General features: G+C 44.1%; 1 protein-coding gene across 3 annotated transcripts; it reads left to right on the forward strand.

The window, feature by feature from the left end:
- Positions 1–252: 252 nt before the first annotated feature.
- On the forward strand, positions 253–9,609 carry lsm6 (LSM6 homolog, U6 small nuclear RNA and mRNA degradation associated). 3 transcript variants are annotated; one of them, XM_038791938.1, is made up of 4 exons: positions 253–440; positions 6,421–6,537; positions 7,204–7,317; positions 9,458–9,609. In XM_038791938.1, exons 2-4 carry the CDS (start codon positions 6,444–6,446, stop codon positions 9,526–9,528), a joined length of 279 nt encoding a protein of 92 aa, XP_038647866.1. In that variant the 5' UTR covers positions 253–440; positions 6,421–6,443; the 3' UTR covers positions 9,529–9,609. The 3 variants fall into 3 exon arrangements, with proteins under 3 accessions (XP_038647866.1, XP_038647868.1, XP_038647867.1); XM_038791940.1 differs by having other exon boundaries at positions 264–440; positions 9,224–9,609; XM_038791939.1 differs by having other exon boundaries at positions 410–618.
- The last annotated feature ends 735 nt before the right edge of the window (positions 9,610–10,344 follow it).

Raw genomic sequence — 10,344 nt, forward strand, 5'->3', positions numbered from 1 at the left:
TAAAAGCTGAAAGTACATGGATCTATTTCCAACATTTCTATGTTTTACATTTAGGATTACCAACATTTTGCGGTTCTTATTCTGTCATTGGCGTCCAGTCGGCTATTAAAAAAATTAACGTCGCGCATGCTTCAGCTTTTATCCATGTGGAAACATTCCCTACAAAAAAAGTTATTTTGATGCTAGATCCAGATGCCCGGTTACGTTTGTTGACACAATGTAGCAGCCGTGGCAGGGAACCACTCCGGTATCTTTGCAGCGCGTCGAAATCTGAGACGCTGGCTGGAATCGACTTTTGTGTTTGTCCTAGCGAAGCCCCCGTCGTACCGGGAGGCGGGTGTGTTTGGGGCAGGGGATTGGCTGATTGTGCGGAGCCGGGCGGCAGGAGGAAAAGGGAAGGAGAGATTTTCGAACCGTCCGGGCCACGTTCCAACCGAGCAGTAAGTCTGATTGGGGATTGAGCGGGCGGCGGCCTCTGCTCCAGCAGCGCCGGGCTGCAGCCAGGGCCCCAGGCCTGCTCACACCAGCCGCCCAGTGCATTGCTGTAGCGCCTGTGTAAAGTTTGTGTCCCGGCTGTTAGTCGGGGGCCTGGTGAACTAAGTCGTCTTCCTTTCCGCGGTATGTTCACCTTTTCTACAAAGGACCAATGCATGCAAACCCTGTGGATATCTTGCCCGGGATCACATTGAGTGTACAGCACGGGGACAAGCCATTCACCCAGCCGGACTCTTGTCAGGCGTTTATGCTCCGCACGAGCCTCCTCCCAACCCTCTTCGTTTCTCCTGATCTGCCGCCTACTCCTTTCCCACTCATGTGTTTATCTAGCTGCCCTTTAAATGCACCTATGATATTTGTCTCCCCTACCTGCTGTGATGTTCCACATTCTGACCATTCTTCAAGTAGAGGTCTTTCCTGAACTCCTTATTGGATTTATTATTGATTTATGTTGACTACCTTATTTTTACGGCCCCTATTTTCTCTAAATGTACTCCATTAAGCACTTTCATAATCTCAGAGACTTCTTGAGATTACCCCTCAGACTCCACTTCCCGAGAGAAGCCTATTCAGAATTCCTGATAAGTATATCTTCTTATTTCATGTGACCTCTGTACGCATCTTTTTTGCACCTTCTCAGTGGTGTAGCACATTGGGCTAAATCGCTGGCTTTTAAAGCCGACCAAGCAGGCCAGCAGCACGGTTCAATTCCCGTACCAGCCTCCCTGAACAGGTGCGACTAGGGGCTTTTCACAGTAACTTCACTGAAGCCTACTTGTGACAATAAGCGATTTTCTTTTCATTTCAAGTGCATCTAGAACCGGTTATAATATCAAGGGCAGAATTCTGCCGCAGGAATAATTATATGTTGGTGTAGTCTTGTCTTGTCCTGGGTAATGAGCTTTACAATTTTATACTTTTATTTTGAATTAAATAAAATAAGAAATAGGGGCAGAAGTAAACCCCTTGCATCAAGACCCCTTCGTCAGCATCCTTCCAATTGAAGCTAAATCAGTTGTTAATTTGAAATCTGAAATAGATAAATTGTTGTATTATGGGATACGGACCAAAGACGGGTATATGGAGTTAGGCCACAGGTCAGCCATGATCTCTTTGAATGGTGGAGTAGGCTCAAGGAGTTGAATTGCCTAATCATGTTCCCATGTTTGACCACTGGCATCTAGAAGTAGAAGGTCAGGGGCAGCAGATCCATGGGAACACTACCACCTGGAAGTTCCCCTCCAAGCCACACACTATCCCCACTTGGAAATATATCACAGTTCCTTCACCGTCGCCAAAATCCTGGAACTCCCTCCTGAACACTGGATGTATCTGCGCGACGTGAACGCCAGCAGTTCAAAAGGGCAGCTCACCACCACCTTCTCAAGGGCAATTAGGGATGGGCAATAATTGTTAGCCTGTCAGAAAAGCCCACATCCCTTGAATGGACATCGTGAATGATCTTTGACCTCAACTCCACTTTCCTGCCTGATCCCCTTAATTCTCCCAGAGTCCGTCCCGCCATCCATTCATCCCACCGACCCTGGACTATATTCAATGTCTGAGCATCTACAGGCCTCTGGCTAGAGAAGTTTAAAGATTCACAACCCTCTTAAGTGAAGATGTGGAGATGCCAGTGTTGGACTGGAGTGAACACAGTAAGAAGTCTTACAACACCAGGTTAAAGTCCAACATGTTTGTTTCAAACACTAGCTTTCGGAGAACTGCTCCTTCCTCGGGTGAATGAAGAGGTATGTTCCAGAAACATATATATAGACAAATTCAAAGATGCCAGGCAATGCTTAGAATGCGAGCATTTGCAGGTAATTAAATCTTTACAGATCCAAAGATAGGGGTAACCCCAGGTTAAAGAGGTGTGAATTGTCTCAAGCCAGGACAGTTGGTAGGATTTCACAAGCCCAGGTCTGATGGTGGGGATGAATGTAATGTGACATGAATCCCAGTCCCGGTTGAGGCCGCACTCATGTGCATTCATGTCGCATTACATTCATCCCCCACAATCTGGCCTGGGCTTGCAAAATCCTACCAACTGTCCTGGCTGGAGACAATTCACACCTCTTTAACCTGGGCTTACCCCTATCTTTGGATATGTAAAGATTTAATTACCTGCTCCATCGAAGTTATTAATATAAATTGTAACTAGCTGAAGCCCAGCATTTGATTCTTGAGGCATTCCACTAGTCACAGGCTGCAAATTTGAAAATTCCCCACTTATCCCTCCCGTGCTTCTGTCAGTTACCTGATTATCCCATCCATGCTAATGTTCTATCCCTATCTCCATGAGTCCTTGAGTAATAACTTTTGATGTGGCACTTTGTTGAATGCCTTTTGGAAACCCATACCTACTACATCCATTAGCTTTCTTTTATCTATTCTACTGGTTGCTCACTCAAAAAAAACTCTTGCCTTAATTTTCCTTTCTAAAGTCATGTCAAATTTGCCTAATCATATTATGATTTTCTAAGAGTCTTGGTAATGCCTCCTTAATGATGGATTCCAGCATTTTTCAGATGACTAATGCCAACTTAACTGGCCAATAGTTCTCAGATTTTCTCTCTCCTTCCTTTCTTGAATAATGATCAATGATGCTATAGTTCCTACTTCCCAATCTGCTTGGCCTGTTCCAGAATCTAGGGAATTTTGGAATTGCAGCCAATGCATCCACAATTTTGCAGCCACCTGTGTCAGAACTCTCGGTGTAGGCCATCAGTCCCAGGGGGTTTGTCAGCTTTTAATTTCTGTAGTACCTTTTCGACACTAATAATTGTTCAACCCGCTGGCCACAATGCAACAAGGCGCGGGAGTTCAGGGGCCGGCGCGGCAGAAAATAGACCGGGGGAGCGATAGGCAGGCCTGCTGATCGGTGGGCCCTGCCGCGGGCCAGGCCCCATCAAAAGCCCCCCCCCCCCCAGGATCGGAGCCCTCCTTGCGCCCACCCCCCCGACCCTGCGCACAGAGTTCCCGCCGGCTGCGACCAGCTGTGGACGACGTCGATGGGACTCTGCCTTTTTAGAGTGGCCGCTCGGCCCATCCGGGCTGGAGAATTGGCCGTCTGGTCGTGTACAGTGGCCTGCGACTGGCGGTGCTTCTCCGCTTCGTGGAGAAACACTTGCTGGCGTCAGGGCGGCATAGCCCGGTTGCGGGGATTCTCCGGCCCATCCACGGGCTGGGAGAATCCCACCCCCTTACACTCATTAGAACTTGGTTCCCCATTGATTTTTCTTATGCGTTTTGAAGACAGAAACAAAACATTTGTTTAACATTTCTGCCATTTTCTTATTCCCTATTAGTATCTCTCCTGTTTTGACCTTTAAGGCACCACTGTTCACTTTAGCTACTCTCTTCCTTTTTATATGCTTACAGAAGTTCAGTACTATTCTTTGTATCATTATAAGCCTGTATTAATCTAATGTTGTCCTCAACCTCTTTAATCAGCCACAGATTGATCACAGTTCCTGGGAAATCTTTTGTTTTTCAGTATGTATTTTCACTGTGAATTTTGAATTTCTTCAAACATTTCCCACTGCTTATCTACCACCATACCTTTTTCATCTTTTTTTCAGTCAGCCTTAGCGAGCTCAGCCCTCTTTAAAGTTAAGACTCTCGTTTTGGACTTGCGTATGTCACTATCGAACTTTGTGTGAAATTCTATGATCACTCTATCTGGTATAACCCTTTACTATGATATTACTAGGTCACCCTGTCACTTTGTAAGTTTTACTTTGCAAGCCTTATCCATGGCTGGTTTGGCAATATTTTGTTCCAGGAAACTGTCTTGAATGGATTCCATGAGAAAACAGGATTGGTTGCGTTCTTAAAAATTCTAATTACAACAGCAACTTAGAGATTGCTTCTTCTTAAAACAGAATTCTTTGTTTATGGTAGACAGATTGCTGAAGCTATACTGCACTGTTTTGTAGCAGCACATGGATTAAGCCATGGCGCTGTGGTAAAACTTGCCACAATTACTTTTAAGCAATGTTATTGCCTGGAAATCTCCACATTGAGCATGGAAGTTCAACTTTGGAATTAATTTTTTCTTGCTCACCCAGTGCTTGGATTGGATTATGGAGAACTTCTTACTTGAGTTCTTGTGCTTCACAATGCAATTTCTACAGGTCTTTTTGTGTAACAAAACTTTCAATTAAAAAAAAGCAATAACCAATCTGCACATTTCATATTCTCAGGATGCAGGAAAACATGGCAGCATCCCAGGAGCATCTATTAAATCAATGACCTATTTTAGTAGTGGTTGAGGGGTAAATGTTGGTCAGGACGCCGAGCGAATTTGCCTATTCTTCAAGTCGTACCAGTAGATGTTCTACATCCGTCTGAGAGACGGGTGATGCCTTGATTACACCTCACCTAAACAATGGCACCTCTGACAGTGCAGCATTCCTTGAGTACTGTAATAAAGTGGCCGAGTTAATGTGTTCAGGGTTCAGTTAGAGGCTGAGAGAGGTGAGAGTTCCGCGATAGAGGCTATGTTTGACACTTGGAAGTAACAAATTACACAATTAATTTAATTCATTTCTAAAAGTACTCAAAAGTGTTTGCATTGCATTAAATTGAAGTTTGGGGGGGGGGGGGGGAGAGAGAGAGAGAGAGAGAGAGAGTGAGTGTTCCCTGCCCGTACCTGACACCTGGCCTAACTTTTCGCTCATTGGGCACACACACACAGCCGGCTTAGAAGGGAACGCAAAACACTGTTCAGGACGTGATTTTGCGCTGTCTACCCATTAATTGGCAAGCCATCCCAGATGGATGCTGAGAAAGGCTGAGCACGACCAAGGAGCATAGGAAGAGGGTGGGCAGCGAGAAAAAGGAGGGTGCAGGCAGCAGTTTCTAATGTGCTCCCTCAGAGGGACAGCTGCTGTGGAGCTATCTCAGGGAGCTGTTTAAAAAAAAAATTGCAATGGAAAAATGCTGCAATCATAGAGCATACAATGCAGAAGGAAGCCATTCAGCCCATCGAGTCTGCACCGACCCACTTAAGCCCTCACTTTCACCCTATCCCTGTAACCCAATAACCCCTCCTAACCTTTTTGGTCACTAAGGGCAATTTGTCATGGCCAATCCACCTAACCTGCACGTCTTTGGACTGTGGGAGGAAACCGGAGCACCCGGAGGAAACCCACGCAGACACGGGGAGAAAGTGCAGACTCTGCGCAGACAGTGACCCAGCGGGGAATCGAACCCGAGACCCTGGCGCTGTAAAGCCACAGTGCTATCCACTTGTGCTACCATGCTGCCCAAACAGTGTCGAGACAGCACGTTGAAGTTCAAACCTCAATCCCCAGATACCTTTAACTTCATCCCTGACATTTCAGTCTGCCCTAGATTGTGGTTGAAGCAAAACTGAAACAGATGTCAGAGGTAGGTTCTTTACTCAGAGAGTAGTAAGGGCGTGGAATACCCTGCCTGCAACAGTAATGGACTCACCAACATTAAACGCTTTCAAATGGTCATTGGATAGGCATATGGACGATAAGGGAATAGTGTAGAGGGACTTTAGAAGGGTTTCACAGGACGGTGTAACATCGTGGGCCGAAGGGCCTGTACTGCGCTGTTATGTTCTATAAACGTCATCTGGTCAATTTGCCCTACCCACCAACTGTAAAAGCAGATGGGCCACATAAAACATTGTTCAGTTTGCCTCTTAATGGGCTAAATTGCCTGCTTGATTGTGGACCAATTGAACCATGCCGGAAGTTATTTTACAAAATGTTAGGTTCAACCAGTTGATCGCGTGCCCAACCCCCGAATGTAAAATTCTTTCTCTTTCTCTCTCTCTCCTTCACTCATGACCACAATTTGCAAATGTGCATAAACCTTTGTGTGTTCTTTGAAAAGTCTGATTATTTATGCTTGGTCCATCATTGCGGAAATGTTTCTTTTGTGCAGGTGCGTAGGCTGAAGGATACAAAATGAGCCTGCGAAAGCAAACACCCAGCGATTTTCTAAAACAGATCATAGGGAGACCAGTGGTGGTCAAACTGAACTCTGGAGTGGATTACCGAGGTAATGTATATTGGCCCATTTAGATTCTTGTGTGCTGGATTAAAAAGACCAGTTGTAATGGGCACAGCTTTTAAGAGAAGAAATAAACTTAATGGAATTACCTTGCAATCACCAGAGTGTTCCTGCTGCTGCTCAGAATATTTAAGTTGTGCTTGTCCTCTTTCTTTGGTGCATTGTGGATATGGAAACAGAAGTTGAAATCTTCAGTGATTTTGTACCAAATTTATCTGCTATAAATCTACAAGATGGATATCACGGATTTGTTTTGTTTTCACCTTTCCTCTTTTCCTGCTCACCTTTCACAATGGAGATTAGGAACTGTCACTTAGGTAGGATGTTAACAAATGAAGGGTTCATGCCCAAGTGTCAGGTGAAACCAGCAATCTTCCATTTTATAATGGCAATGAGTTAAATTTTAACAATCTATTTTAGGGAGTGAGGATGCTTTTTATTGTATGTTTTATTCTAGTGTAATATAAGGGGTTTATCTTGCATTGTCACTTGAGGTCTATAGATTGTGGCAAAAAAATTATTGTACCATAACATCCACATTTAGTTCTAATGTACAGTAACTGTTATATATAACTCAGTATTGTAACCAATTATATTGAGCATTCACATACTGGGTTTTAATAAATTATAACTGCGGTTGTCCCATTTTACCAGGTGTTTTGGCTTGTCTGGATGGGTATATGAATATAGCATTGGAACAGACAGAAGAATATGTAAATGGTCAGCTTAAGAACAAGTACGGAGATGCATTTATTCGAGGCAACAATGGTAAATTGATTTTTTTTCCCGAATAGAATGTGATAATTCTCTCTACTTTATGTTAATACATATGGTGTTAATTCTGGACCAAGGCTTTTGAAAAACTCCTATTCCCGTGACTGTCATTTTACTTGTCTTCCACTCTTGTGAATGTGGGTCTACGTGCATGTCTCTCTTGTGGCCCCCCTCCCCCTCTCTGAATCTCTATTTTGTTTCTGTATCGTTCTGCTTCTCTCTGGAAGAACAATAAGATGTTTGCTTTTAAATGTGATGCTGCTGTGATCTTGGTAAGAGCTGTGATTATGAGATTTGCTATGCATAGGCAAACTTACCCTTCATGCCACTTTATCAGATCCCTTTCCTGGATGTTTTATCTAGTTACGTTATGAAGTTTGCTATCAATTGAGTCATTTGGGGAGCTTGTACTTTTCTTTCCCTTTTTCTTCGAGGATTGAATTTTCAGAGACAAATCCTAACGCTTGTGTCTGCTTGCACCACCGAGCCAACATCCCTTTCCTTCTGTATTTATCCCTTTCTTTCTGTATTTATCAGTTTGAGTGTTTGTTTAGAAGTTTTCCCTAATTGTACTTTCCATTTCCAGTTTTAAATCAAAGTATTTAAATTATTCAAAATAGTTATAACCACTAATTAAACTCGCATCAGACTTTATCAAGCATAATGTCTGCCTAATTGAAGTGCTGTTCTGATGTCCTAATGAAGAACCTTGGACCATGTGAGAAGTAATTCTTTGCAAGATATCCAATAATACAGTGGGCGAGATTCTGCGCTCCCCACGCGGCGTGGGAGAATCGCGGGAGGGCCCCCCGACAAAATTCTCGCCCCCCGCTATTCTCTCTCCCCCCCCCCCCCCAACTCAGAAAAATCGCCGTTTTTCACGGCGAACGGCGATTCTCCGACCCGGATGGGCCGTGCGGCCTGTCATTTGCGACCGTTTCACGACGGTGGCAACCACACTGGTCGCTGCCGTCGTGAAACGGGTGAGATATGCCCGTTTGGGGCTTGTGGGGGGAGTACAGGGGAAAGAGCACCACGACTGTGCTCGGGCCGGCGTCTCAATCAGACGCACTATTTCCCCTCCGCCGCCCCGCAAGATCAAGCCGCCACGTCTTGCGGGGTGGCTGAGGGGAAAGATGGCCACCGCGCATGCACGGGTTCGAGCTGTCAGCATCGTGACGTCAGCCAGCCGCGCATGCGCAGGTTGGAGCTGGCCAACCTGCGCATGCGCAGCTGACGTCATTAGGTGCGCCGGCTGCGTCATTCTCGGTGCGATGCCCCCGCAGCCAAGATTTACGGAGCGTGGCTCCTAGCCCCGCCGGGAGGGGAGAGGAGTGGCCTCCGACGCCGTCGTGAAACTTGGCCGAGTTCACGTCGGCCCTCCCGACTTTTCCCGGGAGCGGAGAACTCCGCGCAAAGTTTATTTGTAAAATAAAATATGGCGAACATGGATCTTTAGAAACTGAGAGTCTGATAAATGTGATACTGTTCTGGCAGTATAACTAGTCTGTTTACCTCTTTCCAAAAGTAATACTTGTTTAAAAACCTGCCTCAGGAAAATGAGCGAAACTAGTCTTGACTAATGCCATTTTCATTGTTCTTCCTCATCTCCAACTTCCCAATCAGTTTAGTCAGCAACAAAGCATTTAATGTTTACAATGGTATAATGAATGCAGTAGGCTTGTCACAATATTGCCTTTACATTGACGGTTTAGAAGAAAGATGCATGACTGTGGCGTGGCTGGGATATTTGTTTAAGTTTAAGGAATTGTTTTGTTCCATCTGACCCTTGTGTTAACCACAGTATTGTCCTCTGTGTTAAATAGTATACATGAACTGGTTTTGACTGTTTATCTTAAACTAGAGAATCCTTACAGTACTTTTTTCTTTTTCCTTTCAGTGTTGTATATAAGCACACAGAAGAGAAGACTTTAGATGATGTTTTGCACCAAGTGTTTTGTTTTTTATTTAAAAAGACAAAAAATGTTTTTATTCTTGTTTTTTTTTAAGGAAAAGGACATGCTAGTTTAATTCTTTCAAATTTTGGTTATCTACAGTACATATAGTTTTTCATGACTATGAATTATTGATTTACATTTTCTGGAAGATTTTGTCTTCATTTGCTTTATTTCAGAAGTGGATAATGGCTATGATGTATCTATGAAAACACAAAGCTTCCCCAAAGCAAGCATAGGCCTGTTTTGAAATGTTTCACACATTTAAAGCTAAATACCTGTTTATGGAGAAGCTACAAACATTGCAAATAAAGGACTTGATATACATGTCTCACTTTGTTTAAGTTCAATATCACTACAGTAGAAAAATATTTAAAATAACCTTCTAACCAAAGGGCGGCAGTGAGTGGATGAAGACTTTTGTTTGCAATTTATAGTGAAATCATAAATGCTATATCTGTTCATGGACGTAAGATTTTGGTTTGAGTAGGAGCAATCTTCCCCTTTGGCTATTTGTGTCAGTTAATAGTGGGGTTATCTTACTCAGGATTTTGTAACAGAATAGATAATCCTCACTGTGATCTAATGGTTAGCTTGTAGTTCTTCCATAAAATCATACAGCACAGAAGGAGGCCATTCCACCCATTGTGTCTGTGCTGGCTCTTTGAAAAAGCTATCCAATTTGTCTCACTCCCCTGATCTTTCCTCATAGACCTATGTAAATGCAGTGCCACTAAATTAAAGAAGAGTTTGTACTTCGAGCCACAGATTTTGGATGCAGAGCAGGAGAATATATTGAGTCCCGTGTAACTGATATATTCAAAGCACCAGCATCTTAGGAAAATGGGTTCTTTTCTGCAGCTGAGTCCTATATGGAACATCCATAGAATCCCTACGGTGCAGGAGGAGGTAATTCGGCCCATTGAGTCTGCACCAACCCTCTGAAAGAACACCCTACCTAGGCACACTCCCCTGCAACTCCACCTAACCTTTTGGACACTGAGGGGCAAATTTGTATGGCCATCCACCTAACCTGCACATCTCTGAACTGTGGGAGGAAACCAGA

The sequence above is a fragment of the Scyliorhinus canicula genome, chromosome 3, assembly GCF_902713615.1.
Source record: "Scyliorhinus canicula chromosome 3, sScyCan1.1, whole genome shotgun sequence".
Lineage (NCBI taxonomy): Eukaryota > Metazoa > Chordata > Chondrichthyes > Carcharhiniformes > Scyliorhinidae > Scyliorhinus > Scyliorhinus canicula.